Source organism: Parus major, chromosome 1 (assembly GCF_001522545.3).
Source record: "Parus major isolate Abel chromosome 1, Parus_major1.1, whole genome shotgun sequence".
Lineage (NCBI taxonomy): Eukaryota > Metazoa > Chordata > Aves > Passeriformes > Paridae > Parus > Parus major.
The window spans coordinates 86,248,877-86,264,768 of record NC_031768.1 but is presented as its reverse complement, the minus strand read 5'-3'; the positions used below and the strand labels follow the sequence as shown (position 1 = coordinate 86,264,768).

At 41.0% G+C, this 15,892-nt stretch overlaps 1 protein-coding gene across 3 annotated transcripts; it reads right to left on the bottom strand.

The window, feature by feature from the left end:
• Positions 1–1,457: 1,457 nt before the first annotated feature.
• PARP11 (poly(ADP-ribose) polymerase family member 11) lies at positions 1,458–14,549 on the bottom strand. Of its 3 annotated transcripts, none has more exons than XM_015643076.3 (8): positions 14,512–14,549; positions 10,903–11,031; positions 10,684–10,804; positions 9,361–9,436; positions 8,366–8,438; positions 8,148–8,278; positions 4,406–4,557; positions 1,458–3,995 (listed from the first exon to the last, which is right to left on the bottom strand). In XM_015643076.3, exons 2-8 carry the CDS (start codon positions 11,026–11,028, stop codon positions 3,682–3,684), a joined length of 993 nt encoding a protein of 330 aa, XP_015498562.1. In that variant the 5' UTR covers positions 11,029–11,031; positions 14,512–14,549; the 3' UTR covers positions 1,458–3,681. The 3 variants fall into 3 exon arrangements, with proteins under 3 accessions (XP_015498562.1, XP_015498546.1, XP_033372664.1); XM_015643060.3 differs by lacking the exon at positions 14,512–14,549 and adding an exon at positions 14,196–14,397; XM_033516773.1 differs by lacking the exon at positions 14,512–14,549 and adding an exon at positions 13,709–14,160.
• Between the last annotated feature and the right edge of the window lie 1,343 nt (positions 14,550–15,892).

The window sequence follows — 15,892 nt, the reverse complement described above, 5'->3', positions numbered from 1 at the left end:
TGTTTTTAGCTTATTGCAATATACACCAAATACCCTCCTATTTCTGTACATTCAAGTGAGCCCCTTCCAATTAAAAAATCCACTCAAACATGCAACTTTCCAGTCTTGGTGTTGTTCACCTTGGCTGTCTCTTGTCTATTCATTACCATAGGAATGAAATGTGACCTCTCCAACTAAACCCCCAAGCTAGGACAAGCATGGCACTAAAATTGCTGGATGAGTTATGTGGAACAGTTATCTGTAGGAATATGTGGAAGGAGAGTGGCACTTTCTACTACCTTTTCTGACACAACAGGGACTACAAGGAGGAAGCCAAGAACAATGTGTGGGGATAAACCTGGCTGACATGGTAAGGGAGGCAGTGATGAGAACCAAACCTGGTCAGTCCTATTAACCAATAAGAGCATGTAGGAGTGTGTGAAAGTTTATCTCATCCTGGACTTTGGAAATGGTACTGGGGGATCGGACTGGGAGGGGTGCAGGAGTCAATGGTGCTGTACACAGCCATGGGGTGGGGGATAAACAGGGGAAGGAAGAGTCAAGGAGAACAAAGGGACTTAAGAGAGAGGGGTGTAAGAGAGGCCAGTTGGCTTTAAAATGGGGTAAAATATTCTGTCAGTCTCCATGGTATTTTTTGTGACTTGTGAAGAGTAGATGGCTATACTGGAGTAGGCCAGTGCTGTTTTGCAAGTCTACTGTTTTGGACAGTTCCTGAAAATAGTTACAGCACTGATGGACATTGAGGTCACAGGAATTTTAAGACTGACATGTGCTCATCTTCCTGAAAGTAATCTCCACTATGTAGACTCCACAGACTCACATGAGCCTTCCTGCTATGATCTGTGCTGCTAAAGGTTCAAAAAGGGTGAGTTGTCCTCAAGCCACCAGCTGAAATGGCATCCAGTGCAGTCCTGAATTTAAGTCACCAACTCCAGCCAGCACATTATGTATCTCACATGTAGCTTGGATGAGACTATACTGGGACATCCATTAAAAAGTAGAGCTGCATCCTTTTTTCTTGCTTTGGGCTCTAACTTTAAAACAACAATTCATGCAAACTGACCCTGTAAATGAACTAGAATGCAGACAGACACTTCCAAACTGCTCTGGATGAAATGAGATCCATTCAGCAATAACTGAGTACACACCAACTGTAAAAAACACAGCTGGTCCAAGAGGCCAGTATGAGCTGATCTTGTGTTTCTATTCATCCTGAAGTGCTGTACTCATGTGAAAACACTCTGCCACAAGAATAATTTAGTAAGAAAGCTCTAACTCAGATCAAGACACCTAAGAGAATAACAGGCTCTCTTGCACAGGTATAAACCCAAAATGGAGAACAAAGTTTCACTACATGAAACATCAACAGAAAACAGCAGGTTTCCTTCCTCAGAATCACACAAAGATCCCTTCTCTTTTCTTTAACAATCCAAAGGCCAAGAAATTATTTTCCTCCCTTTCTTTCTCACTGCTCCTTTTATTAAGTCCATTTCCTGTATTGGTTATTTATACAGTTCTGGACTTTGCTTGCAATAACTGCTCTCCCCTTGCCAGAGAAAGGACAGTTACTTTACAGACATCTTCAGTAACAAAATTCATCAACACAAAAAGCAGAACACATTGAACATTCAAAGAAGAGGTAAATTTCAATTGTGCAGTAAGATTAAGATTGTGCCATTAAATTCAAATTAAGCAGCAAACAAGACACCACCACACAAACAATCAGAAAAGTCTCTGAGATCAGTAAAGATTGGGGTACTTTCGTGTCCATGAGGTGCTAAAAAAGAAATTTCAGGTTTTTTTAAACTAAAAACATCAGTTTCAGTAGAAATAAAAGATAAAATCAAAGGAACAACAGCACATGTATTTGCTAGTTTCACAAAATGTATGCTCTGTAGAATACTGTGTAAGAATAAAAAGGATTCAGTAATACACAAATTCCCTGCGTTATTCACTATTATTTCATACAATGTGGGGAACAAAGTGCCTTTTGCAGAGTGAGTGTAGTAGTGAATCAAACACAAATCATACCTATGAGAGTAGAACTAGAGTTCCCAACTGGGATCAGAAATTATACTTCCTAAAATAAAGGAAAATGCATTTTAGCCCTAAATGGTTTAGGGACAGGAAAACTGCCATGAAATTACAAATAGAAACACATGCACAACTTGTGAAAGACAAACAGTGGTAACAGCACTCAGGAGAAGGAAGAGATATTTGTGTCCTCAGTTATGATGCCAGATATGTCGTCATCTTCTGCTTCCAGTTCCACCGGTTTAGTATGGCTTTGAGCAGACCTGGTCATGCCAGCAGCTGCAGTGCCTTTAAATGCAATAGATTTCAAACACAGCCTTTTCGACTCCAAAAAGTCAATTAACAATTCTCTAACAAACCAACACAGATCATTCTACGTCTGCCATAATTATATACTGATTCTACAGGGACTTGTTACTGGCCATAGCCAAAGTAAAAGCCTGGAAAGGTTTAATCTTTGATTTTATTCATTAGTGCTACTTAGGTCCTTTAAGAAATGACACTGGGGACACAATTCCATAGCAAATGTTTCACACAACAGTGCACTCCACTGTAACAGCCCCTTCCCCAGCCTCTTCATGTGTTTAGGTACTCAGGTTTGTTCTTTACCCAAATATTGTCTGTTTTGCCCTTGCTATGAAATTCTTGTTATGAAAGTCTGGTCTAACCAACTGTTACTGAAAGTTTTCTATTATAGTGTTTAAAAAACAAAGGATGGCCTCCTTTGAAATTTTCCTTGTCTGATTGACTGTATTGTTTCCAGTTAAGTTAATCTGAACATTGTCTTCAGTAACACCAAATATATGTGCACTGAGTGTGTCTCAAACTCTGTCCAGACAGGAATTACAGCAGCACATGGATACTGTAACAAGATGGCAAAAATTCCATTGGATAAGAAGTGAGAAAGGTGTATGGCACTGCTGATATCCCAACAGTGAGCCCAACATACCAAACAACTAACAACTAATCACAACTTTATAGGCCTTCTTTCCATCAAAACCAACAGTCAAATCATACTGCAAGGGCTTTGTTATTTTTCCAGTAAATAATTGAAGCTTACAGTAAAATGTACAGAAAGTTAAACCTGACAGCCTTGTTGAACTTTATCTGGAAGAAAGTGATGAAGGAGCTGTAGATCCTTTTTGGTTTTTTGGGTTTAGAATCCAAACTAAGAGACCTCTAAAGAAAGTAACAAGTACTACAGAACACACACACACACACATAGCCATGTCCCCTGGGGTTTTGCTGTTGTTGTTCTTACTTTATGTTTTATAGGCAATCTTTATAAAAGATTAGTTTCATCATATGCATACTATATTAGAGGCATATTTCTACAGCTTTTAATATACTTTAGAAAATCAAAATGTATATCTTGCCTTTGAAAACTTACCAATGCTCAATGTATTTAAGGCTCACTAAGCAATTTCAGATTTGCAATAGTCTCTAAATTTGAAAAATGCATTAGTAAAGTTTACAGATTTTTAAAAACAGTTCACGAGTCTCTCTTAATTATTTAATAGCTTTCCTCCTCCATAAGTGTATGCCAGCTTTTCTTTCACCTCTCTTTCATGCATCGTGTTTCTATGTTGTTGTCTTTACAAAAGGAACAAAAGTATCAAAGAACCACAAACAGTACTCAGTTCAAACTTAACAAAATTCTATTAAGTACTCAGGGTAGATTTGGTTGGCATCGAAGATGACGAAGATCTTTGGGTTCCAGGTATTATCCACACAGCTGTCATACAAGTTCACAAAGCTTCCATCTTTTGAAGGAGGCCTTATGTATTTTGAATCACCGCCGATATAGTCACCAGTTAATACACGAGCAAGAAACATGACTTTATCTGGTCTGTGCAGATGAGGCTGCAGGTTCACACCATGAATCTGGAAAGTATCTCCGTGCTTCATGCTCTCTTTGCAGAAATGGCTGGAATATGATGCATCTCTTGCAAAATAGGTCCCTTTCAAATAAAAAGCATAGAAAATTTGATGATGTTCTTAGCATGACTAAGAGGGCATAGCTATCAAGATGATGAAACATGTCAGTCTGTGTTCATCAGCAATTCTTCTGTTGTTGTTAATTGTTATGACAATATGTTCAAATATTTTTAGTGTGAACATTTTACCAGGGAGATTATCTCATGATCAAGACTGCTTTGCAGGGCATCCCTTCCCCATGCTCCCTGGCCCTACCAGGCAGTTGTGACAATTACATTCCTTACTGCATCCTTAATTACACTTGCCATAAAAGCAGAGGTGTATTAAACAGCTCTTGGGTAAACATAAGGCATGCATCACAAAGTGCACACTACAAGGAGCACAATGCTGAGCTGCTAACATTACCACTGTTGTATGTGACAGCAATACTTACCTTTTCCATACACAGCAGCATGCATCCCATTTATTCTCCAGTCAAAGTTATGAATACATATTGCTTCTACAAATTCATTACTGGTGCCATGAAACAGCATCTGCTCATTAATCGTTGGGACACCTCTTTTCTTCTTCAGCTGAGCTTTCTTCCTACAGAAAACACACAATAAATACATAAATAAGCACATAAGAAATAACTAGTTGTAAAAACATGCTAAATTACTACTGTGAAAACACTGCTCAGGGTACAGACCTAACACATTCCAACTTACAATTGGATTAATCTAGTTTTTAAACAGGTCAGAATTCTTAAGGTACATATTTAGAAATCACACATTGCTGAATGCTGTAGGGTTATTTCCTGACACAGTCTAAGATTTGGAAAAAAGGTCTTCCTACATCCATTTTATCAACATTGTTCCTGTGTTATTAGTTTCAGTGTGGTCTTTTTCTGCTGATACATCTTTAAAAGAAAGGTAATTTTGCACATTTTGTTTCTTCCACCTACTTTAATGTCATGGTGGAAGGGATAACAAAGTTGGTAGATTATAAAGCACTATTACCTAGGCAAACCAGCAAGAACTGATCTAAGGGCTAGTTATGCTGAACACCTGAAATTTCTTCAACCAGCAGCCCTCTGTTGTTGGATGTTGATCTCTGACAATATATATAAATGTAGCCTCAAGTAACTTCTCTTGAAACAGGGGAATGGAACAAATTTATAGAAAAACTGAACAATCAATTGTCAAAAGATGTTCTGTAACAGTCCTTTACTATCTCTGACCAGTTCATTTCATAAAGCAAATTTAGAATTGTTATTAACATAGGAACTACTGTAAAAGGCAAATGTGTTCTGACCACTACAGTGATGCAAATAATCATTCAAGCAATGATCAAATGTAATCCCTTATCAATTAAACAAAACACTTTTACAAAACCATTAAAGTTTAAGTAGCAATTGTTCCTCCTAAGCAGTTGAATATACTGGGTGCACTGGCAAGCTGGTTGTGCAGAATACAGAGATGCCACAACAGGATACGTTGGTAATTTGGAACAGGTATTGAGGAGTCCAACTGTTCTAAAAAGCACCATCTTAGCACCTTCCACAAGCAGTGACAAGATAATCCGGTTCAACAAAATTAAGTTGATCCAGCACTGTGAAAAATCTCATCCAGCCAATTCACTCAATAAAAGGCAAAAACTACAGTAAAACTAAATACCCAGAGACATGTTTTTTGTACCTATGTAAGCACCTAAGCTTTTTCTAAAACTGGTCAACAATTTCACTGACCAACACCTTTTTTTATTTGTACTCGACAACTCCAAACTGAAATGCTAGACTAAGTATCATCCCCTTTTCAACCTTCCTCCCTGGGACACCAAAATAAGTGAATTTGAAATGCTGGAATAGCTATTTCTTTGTAATATACTACCAGGCAATAACTTCTTCACCAGTGAGTGCTTATGGCACTGTCTGTGACCCAAGGGCAGGACCTGGCATTTTACCTTATTGAACCTCGCACCACTGGCCTTGACCTATGGATCCAGCCTGTCCAGATCCCTCTGCAGAGCCTTCCTGCCCTCAGCAGATCAACACTCCTACCCAGCTTGGTGTCTCCTGCAAACTGACTGAGGGTGCCCTTGATCCCCTCAGGTCACTGATAATTAAGCAGGAGCAGCCCCAACACTGAGCCCTGGGGGACCCCACTAGTGACCAGCTGGGTGTAACTCCATTCACCACCTCTCCCTGGGCCTGGCTATCCAGAGAGTTTTTTACCCAGCAAGGAGTGCACCTCCCCTAGCCACGAGCAGCCAGGCTCTCCAGGAGAATGCTGTGGGAAAACAAGTGTCAAAGGCTCTACTGAAGTCCAGGTAAAAAATAACTGCAGCCTTTCCCTCATCCACTTAGTGGATCACAGAAGAAGGTGAGGTGGGTCATCAAGCAGGACCTGCCTTCCCTAAACTTATGCTGGCTGGGCCTGACCCCTGGTAGCCCTGCACGTGTGATGGCACTCAGAATGAGCTGTTCCTTGACCTTCCCTGGCACTGAGCTCAGCCTGACAGGTCTGTAGTTCTCTGTATCTTCCTTCCAATCCTGTTTGTGCATGGGAATCACATTTGCTCACCGAAGCCAACTGGGACTTCCCCAGTGAGCCAGGACTGCTGGTAAATGGTTGAAAGTGGCTCAGTGAGCACCTTCCCATCTCCCTTGGTACCTGCCAGTGCATTCCACACATCCCCATAGACCTCTGTGGGATAGCAGGTTCCATTTTCTCTTGAATTATGAGGGCTGCATTTTGCTCCCCGCTTCTGCCTACCAGCTCAGGGTCTGGAGTGCCCAGATAACAACTGTCTTACTTTAATGCCTTTATTGCCTCAGTCCTTTCCTCATCTTTTGTCACTATGTTTCCCCCATATCCAGTAAGGGACAGAGATTATCTACAGCCTACCTTTTGTTGATGATTTACTTTAAATGTATTTTCATTGTCTTTTACAGCAGTGGCCAAATTAAGTTCTAGTTGGTCCTTCTAATTTTCTTCCTGCAATACATCTTTTACTCCTCCTGAGTTGCCTGCCCCTTCTTCCCAAGGTCATAAACTCTCTTTTTTGTCTGAATTCCAGCTGAAGTTCTGTGTTCAGCCAGGATGATCTTATTCCTCTACTACCTGTCTTTCAGCACATGGGGATAGCCTGCTCCAGAGCCTTTAGGATTTCCCTCTTGCAGAGTGTTCAGCCTTCCTGGACTCCTTTGCCCTTCAGGACTGCCTCACAAGGGACTCTGTCAAACAATCTCCTGAACAACCCAAAGTCTGACCTCTGGAACTCCAAGGAAGCAGTTCTGCTGACCCACTTCCTCACTCCACCAAGAGAGAAAGGAAACTTAACTAAAAGTAGGATAACTCTCTTAACCATTGAACATATGTAAGGAATTTCACTTCCTCACACATGTTAATGATATAGCTTTAAATTAACAACAAATTACATATTTTTTTTAAAATCATGTAACTTATGCAAGATTTTAGTATATATCTGATTAGTTATTTCCTCACTTTTTAACTTAGTCGAGATTATTTTATTAGTGCAAAATATCTTAAACCTTCTGATATGTACTCCTTCCTACAAGATACACATAACATTTGTCAAGTACAATTGCTTAAGAAAAAAATAAGTGGACACCAAACTGAGAACTTCCTACTTCTTCCAGGCCAGCACAATACAAAGAGGGAAAAGCCAAGAACTTGGAATAAAGTTTTGTAGCGCATTAAACTTAAAATAAATTGCATGAATATGGGTTAATTAGACACTTAATTCTGTGCTGCACAAAACTGAGAAATTCAACAAGACTGAAATATTAATTTGCTTTGTTCAGTAAAAATTAAAATAATACACAAGCCTCTCAAGGAATCATTTTACAAAAAGCTAATTTTTGTTCTTCTTACTTCACTGTAAGGATCATGGGCATCAACCACACAGATATTCTGAACATCTTAAATACATTATTTTGCTACAGCTTTATCTAATACATTTCTACAAGTATTACATTTCTGCACCTGTAGAATCTACATAGGCTTGAAAATTAAATTTTGAATAAAGAGAAATGACAAATAAGAAAATCTTTAAAAGTTAAAAAGTAATAAAAATTCCATTTATAATAAAAACAGTTAAACATATTTCTGATGCATGACTTAAAACTTCTCCATTAACAATCCTAAAACTGTTGGTTTTAGAAATAATCTCACCTGCAAAAAAACTCCCACAAGTCTAGATTTTGTATTCTCTTAATTCTTTTAATTCGGTGGCTATCCATTGTTTTTCCAAAGAGACTAGAAACTTCATTATATTCATTTGTTTTCTTTTGCAATGGAATAAGCTGGAAAAAAAAAGGTTAGTGCGATTTCAATTCAATGCATTATTTCATTGTCACATGTTTTTGACCAAGTTGCACACCAACTCTTACCTGGTATGGCTCCTCAGTATTTACATTCTCCCAGTGTGAAGGCATAGGGATAGCCTCATTTTCACAGATGAAACTTCAAACAAAAAAGGTAAAAAAATGCATCACTTCAAAGACACGAGACATTTTTTTCCTGTCAAACTCCTCCAAACAACACAGTATGCAAAAAAAGCAACCCCCAAGAAGTTTATACAGAAAAGCTACTAAACAAGAGTGGTTTAAGCACATGCACTACATACACAGAAGATATAAAGCCTTAAAACTGGGACTAAAAGAAAGAATTTTCTAAAAGTAAAGAATGTCACCACATGGAAATAAAAGTATTGAATGTAATTATTGAAAAAACAAAGTAAATTGCCACTATTTAGCAAATATCTACTGAAAAAGCGTTGACACTTCAAAAACACAGGTTTTCTTGACAGTCAGTGTAAACATATTGCTATTATATTTCTTATGTCAAATAATAAATTTCTTTTTGAATGTATAACAACATTACAATTCAGAACTGAATTTTTTCTTATAAACTATTTGGGAAAAAAACCCACATATCCCATATACTCAATTTCATCTGTGGTAGTAACACTGCATAGTTCAGTTTATTGTTTAGTGAGTTCCAGGTTTACATCAGCTCACCTTTACATCTAATGACTGGTGAAATGGCAAGAAACTGACAATCTAAAGCAATCAGACTCATAAAATAATTGTTACAACACAATTCAACTCCAAGTCATTTTAGAGTAAATGAGTAAAATATAGGCATGACATATAACTCATTCTTTTTTTGCTATTACAATAATACTTCTAAATAATTTATAGAGTCAATGGATTCCATTTTTTGGTGCTGCTTCCCTGCAGCAATTCTGATTCAACAGTTATTCAGAACAAGTGATTCCAAAAGCAAAGAAATATAAACAATAAAGATAAAACATTTTTGTTTCATTTTACTTAGAAGAATCAGGGATAAAAAAAAATACAGAGACTTTCTCTTATTTCCTTACCTGAATGAATTGATTGCAAAGGGAGCTCGCTTTATTGGGCGTTGTTTAAGGGTAGTTAGGTTGATTTGTTTCATCACTGAGCATAAAACAAGAATTAGTATGAAATTTTTGGGAATTCATCTGCAGCATATGAAACATTTAAGTGTCATCTTTTAAAAGAACGTTACTACACCCTAAATTACTTGACAGGAATTCCTATTTCAACAAGTAACAAATCAGCATTTTCAAAAAATGTTTCTAAAAGCATCGGCATTTATAGGAGTTGGCAAAATGCCCAAATATTATGCACATGAATAATTTCTTTTTTAAATATCCATCTAACATTCAACCTGACTAAATCACAGCCAAAACTTCCAGTGACTTGAATGGGATGACAAAGAATACACTATCCTTAGTGTAAGACATCATGACCTAAAGAGTAACATGAAAATTGTTCTTTAAGATTTGCTTGTAGTGTTTTTACTCTTAACATAGTTTTTATAAAGAGACATTTCAACTCAAGTAAGCATAAAACTCCTTGTATTGTTAGATACCACTTTACTGCCAGGATATTGCTGTTTTACTCAGTCCCCAGTTTCTGTATTTGAAATATTTGAAATTCAAATACATATATCAGAATATGTATTTATTTCCTTAATTTCCTATATTTAAGCATACAGCTGTTTTGTAATTTAATCAGAAAATAAACCATCTATGAATAGAAAAACTTAAAAGAAATTTACTAGAACACACCTTTGAACAAAGAAGAGATTATAATTATAATTATTTACATCCATTAGAAACCTGTAATACTCTGTAATTTACAAGAACAGCATAAGTGAGATCTTTCGAATTTCCTAGTAAATCTTTTTGCCTATCTCCTTGTTATTCTGAGAACAGAACTGGCTTAAACTACCTGCTGAATTATTAAATCACTTTGATGCCAGTATTTTGCAGGAAGTCTCCTTTACAGCACTGTTTCTTACACAGACTGAATGGAAGGTTTTCCAAGCTTACAGGAAGTTAAGAAAAAAGGTTTAACCTTCCCAGTTTAAGAGATGTATCCTACAAGCCACCTACAGCTGAAGCAAGCAGTAGGAACACAATGAAGTGCTATTAAACAAAACATGCTATTCCTAGCTATTTCTGTAACTACACAAAAAATTCTGTGTACAAAACAGGGCAGCTGCTTCTAAAAACTCCTATGTGCTTTCCAGTAAAGAAGACATTCTTTAATCATGTTTTTGCACCAGATATGAGGAGAATAACCTGCTGAATGAACAAATGTGCTGGTGTATCTGAGACCTTCTGTGGTTTAAATTTACTCTTTGGACAGACACATACCTGAAAAGTCCAGTGTGTAGTTAAACTTTGCAGTGGTAAAAGACAGAGATCCGTGAGGGTTTGTTCGGAAACTCCTTTCAATATCTTCACTGCTAATAGAGCAGTGACTGTTTGAGTCAGTCTTCAAAATAAAATAAAAAGAACATTAAGACAAACTCAGCCATAGGTAATTCAATGTATGGAATCCATCAGAGTAAATGTAACTTCATAGGTATTTACCTGAAACATATGCCATTTACCACACTCAGCCAAATAAAACCAGCCCCACTGGGTATCGGAGGTATCCATGTCTTCAACTGGACTTTCCATCTTTGCAAACACATCTTCTGATGGTCCTTGAAGCATTTCCTGAAACATTCACACACATACACACAAAAAAAGTTTAGATAATTTATAAAAAAAGCAAAATAAAGTGCACTTGCAATAACTACCAAAAAAAAAGAAAAATCCTATCATGCTGAGGAAAGATCTGTTCTTTCTTTTCCAGATAAAAACTCTCAATTTGCTACTTATCCAGTAGTATCCTTTAACTTAGTTAAACACTCAAAATTCTGTTAATTGTCTGTAAAGGTTGACAGCAAAGGCAAGAGCTATAGGCTTTATGTGATCAGAGAGGTGCTAAATTTCATATTGATGGTTATTGGATTAAGGCCACTCAGAAATATACAACAGGCTCTTCATTCACTCTTCTCAAGAATGAGGTGTTTGGGTTACATCCAACAGCTTGGTGGAAACATCTACTAGGTACTCACCTCAACAAATCAGACTGGAAATCAAAAGTTGTAAGAAAAAAACTTAAAACTAAGACAAAGAATACGATTATTTAACTGTGCAAGACCACAGCAGAATATTCATTTACACTACATTAAGAAGAATTTTCCCCCTAATGCACCCACTTAAAAATGACACAGTAAAATTCCTGGTACTCTGTACTTGTATTTACAGAGAAGGTTCACACCAAAAGCAAGAGTGGCTCCCACACCCTGACTACCACAGGGTTCTGAAGGATGGAAAAAAAGAACTGAGGAAAGGATACAGAGGCCTATGAAATCATGACAAAACCAAATAGGGAATAATCACATTTTCTTCTGAGATAGAGGAGACACCTATCAAACGTTGCACATGTCACAAAGTAAGTGAAAGAAGAAGTTCATGAACCAGATGGCAACCTATGGGATTTATTTTCATGGTATGGTGTGGATGCTGCAAATCTTTGGAAGTTCAAAAAGCAGCTAGACAGGTTTAAGCCTACCAAGAGCTATGCCAGAATACCTTTAGAAGAACAGTCCCTGCCAGAATTCAGCTCATTATTTGTTTGTCAATAAAATTCTGAAAACTCTGAAAGTGCTAACCTCTATTTGCATGTATTTCCTAATATGTCAACATCCTGCAACAACCTCCCCAAGCAAAAATTCTAAGTAAGCTTCAGGGAATCTTTCAGAGAAAAAACTTGCCCCACTCCCAGAAAAGGTCAGCAATTCATCCACTTTGTTTAAGAAAAACACTTGGGCAGTCTTCCCAAATATGTCCTCAAATTCACTTTTTCTTCCAAGAAGTGAAACACCACCCTTCAGCACAAATCAAACAATGTGCAGTTAGTATCCTGGATGCTTCAGTTGTTTCCTGGTCACTTCAACCCAGAAAAAATAGAGACCTAAAAGAAGACAAATACTGGAGACTAAAAGTAGGCATCCTTGTTCTAGCCGGTGCTACTGGGGCAGCAGTTCAGAGCAGGAGGCACTTCTAGCACCACCCTTCACCCCCCATTTTTCCCAAGCTAGTTGTATTTCTGCAGTTGTTTGGAAAACAAAAAAAAAATCTGAGAAATCTCTTTGTGATAATAGCTAGAGGTTGTACACTAATTATCAAAAGCTCCAAAGGGTTACAAAAATGTAGACACTTAGAGATCAGGGGAATTGCAAGCGGACCTCAAAAACATCACCAAATTGCAGAATCTGAGGCCAAACCTACTTCAGTGAAAATGGGAAGCATAGCCAAAGCTACATGTATGGATTGCTGCCTCAAGCTCAAGCAGCACTATACAAAAGGTTAATCAGCTGCACAGAAAAAGTATTTTGAAAGAGGTAAGAAAACCATTCTCTGCTTCAGAGATCATCTATCAACATCTCTTCTATTACTCACAGCAACACAGCCACTGAGCCTACGTTCACTTGGTGTTAAAAGCACAACTGGACATCTTTTGATGAAAATCTTTCAATTTGATTCTTCCTCTTGGAATTTGACTATGTTCTATCCTACTAAGAGCAGGCAGAAGTAGTCTGTACTTCTTTAAAGCTGAGGAAAGCAATTCAAGCTTTTCTTGATAATGTTTTGTTTCCTCATGTTCCCACTAAAATGGTCCCAACTCAGCTCCCTCCCAGCATTAGTTCAGGGCCTTGACTCTGATCAATCAAATCAATGATGCCCTTTGAACAAGAGGACATGCCTTCACAAGCAGAGAAGGCATGATCATCTGTTCCTGATAACACACTTATGTCCTCATAAGAGGGGCATCTCAGCCTCCAGAATAAGCCATTTACTAAAGAGTTACTCCCATGGCTTTCAGAAATCTTACATTCAATCCACATATATTACCCTCTTTGCAAAGTCTAGGGTAAGCAGGTAGATTCCAGGATACTTTAGAAGAATGCAGGAAAAACCTGAAGGCATGAATATGTAAAGCCATACAAGCAAGAGAACAGTTCTCAAAGATGACATAAATCCAAAATGTTTGAAGTAATTACTGATTAATTCAAAATCAAATGCACACCATTTATAAGCATCAGGAAGCATTTTGAGAAGGGTCTCAACTCCCATCAATAGCACTGTTTCTACTGGCCCAGAAGCTACCAGAACAGCTCAAATTAAACAAATTTCTTAGGGAAAAACATCTTCTTAAACAAGAACAGTACTTGTTGTGTGCTGTGACTGAACAGCTTTACTATTACTGACAATGCACTTCCTCTTTTTTCCAGAAGTACTTTATGTTGGACTGATATAAATGCCTTCCAGTGTGTAGACTCACAGAATGCTTTGGGTTAGAAGAGAACTTTAAGATCATCTGGCTTCAGTCCCCTGCCATGGGCAGGGACACCTTCCACCGGACCAGGTAGCTCCAAATCCCATTGAACCTGGCCTTGAACACTCCCAGGGATGGGGCACCCACAGCTTCTCTGGGCAGCCTGTGCCAGTGCCTCACCACCCGGATGATAACAACCACAGCCCCATCCCAACGGACTACTCAGTGATCCCTGCTTCACTTGGCACAACGTGCTTTATTGCCAAAGGCTCTTCTTCCTGCAAACACCGCCTTGGTACAGTATCCTGCTGGGAACACGGGCAGGGCTAAGAGAACCTCCGGCTCTTCCTCAGAGATCACGACACCTGATCAGGAGACTTGCCTGAGGCGAGCGCGCACGGCTTGGGAGGGGGGGCGAGAAGGACCAGCATTAGCCCCAGTACGGGACACACGGTGGAATGACAATGCCCTTCCCACCTGCGCCCCCACGCACCCTCTCCGTGCTGCCGGGGGCCGCCGTCGCAATCACACCCGGAACCGCACCCTCCAGAGCCGAATCCATTGGCGCTCAGGGGCACGGCCCGGCGAGCGAGCCGAGCACAGAAGCACTACCCCTCCATCGGGCGCGCAGGCCGCTCGCCCACACGCAGCGGCCGACGCCTCCCACCCCCGTGCCCGACCCGGCAGCAGGGCGCTGCGCGGCGCGGCGCGGCCGGAGGGGCTCAAGGCTCGGTGCTCGGGGTTCGGGGCGCGGCACGGCGCGGGGGGAGGGGCGGCGGCGGCGGCCGTTCCGCCCCGCCCGCACTCACCGCAGGGGCCGCGCGCGCCGGGCGCGCTCCCGCAGGCCGCGCGGGCCGGGCGCGCGGGGCCCGCTCCGCTCCCGGCGCTTCCGTTACCGGCGGCCGCGGAGGGCGGGGCCGGCGCCGCGGTGGCCGCGCCCCATTGGCCCGCCGGGGGCGGGTATGCAAATGAAGGGGGCGGGGGGTTTGGAGCCGCTGTCGTAATGCGCAGAGGGCTCGGGGCCGGGCCCTGGCCCTGGTGCCGGCACCAGCCCTGGTACCGGCACCGCAGTGTCAGCACCCGAACCGGCACAGTCCTAGCACCGGCATCACTTCCAGTACCAGTGCCAGTGCCAAAGACAGGCCAGGCACCTGTCCCACTACCAGTGCCAGGCCTGGTTCCAGTATCAATACACTGCCTGTGCTAGGAGCAGCACCAGTTCCAATCCAAGCACCAGTCCCTGTTCCAGCACCAGTCCCAGATCCAAAACCAGTTCAAGAAGTACCTGTACCAGTCCAAATACCAGGCCCAGTGCCAGCATCAATACTAGTTCAGTGCCAGTACCTTTACCAGGCCCAGTCCCAATTCTGGCATCAGTCCCAATTCCAAAACCAGTCCAAGTACCTGTACCAGTACTAAATCCAGTACCAGACCCAAATCCAGTCCCAGTCCAAGCACCAGTACCACCTGCAATCCCTGTTGCAGTCTCACTACCAGTCCGAGTACTGGTGTCAATCCCAGTCCCAGTTCTGGTACCAAAAGGTGTTGAGGTACCTGCCCCTGTAGCTGTATCAGTACCAGGCCCAGGTCCAGTCCCAGGATCAGCATAAGTCACAGTTACAGTTCCAGTGCCAGTGCCAGTAACAGTAACAGTCCCAGCCCTAGTTCCAGTACCAGTACCGGTACCAGGCCCTTGTGGCACCAGAGCCATGACACCAGGCTAGTGCCAGGCACGGCAGCAGATGTGACCATCACACCGTGCACAGCGAAGGTCACAGAACAAAGAGGGCAGCAATAAGAGGCTGCTGCAGGTGCTTGGGGCCCCTGAGCAGCTTTATGCCACAATGAGGTCTGGAAGCAGCAGCAGCAGCAGCTCTAGGACCAGTTAGTAAGAGAAGCCACGGTGCTTAGCGTAGATCACCCCAGCCCTTTGGGGCAGATGGTCTAGGAGGAGAACTGCTGGGTGGAGAAGCTGGCAGTGACACCAGCTACAGCACTCTGCAGTCAGGCAGTGGCCTGGGAACCTCCAAAACACAGGCAGTCTCCATACATGTGTGCAGTCATTGCAGCACATCCTGCAGTGAAGGATTTTTGGTGAGCAGCATGCCAAGAACAACACAGGTGGAGTGAAAATAATTAATTTCTCCAGTTCTCAGGGAGTGTCAAACAGGATGTTTATCCAGATTCTGG

Coding starts and splice junctions, on each gene's coding strand:
- PARP11 (XM_015643060.3), bottom strand. CDS start 14,264: ATGGATTCGGCTCTGGAGGGTGCGGTTCCGGGTGTGATTGCGACGGCG. Junction 8,279..8,365: donor ATACTGAGGAGCCATACCAG/GTAAGAGTTGGT, acceptor TTTTTTTTCCAG/CTTATTCCATTGCAAAAGAA. Junction 4,558..8,147: donor TTGTGGGAGTTTTTTTGCAG/GTGAGATTATTT, acceptor TGTTTTCTGTAG/GAAGAAAGCTCAGCTGAAGA.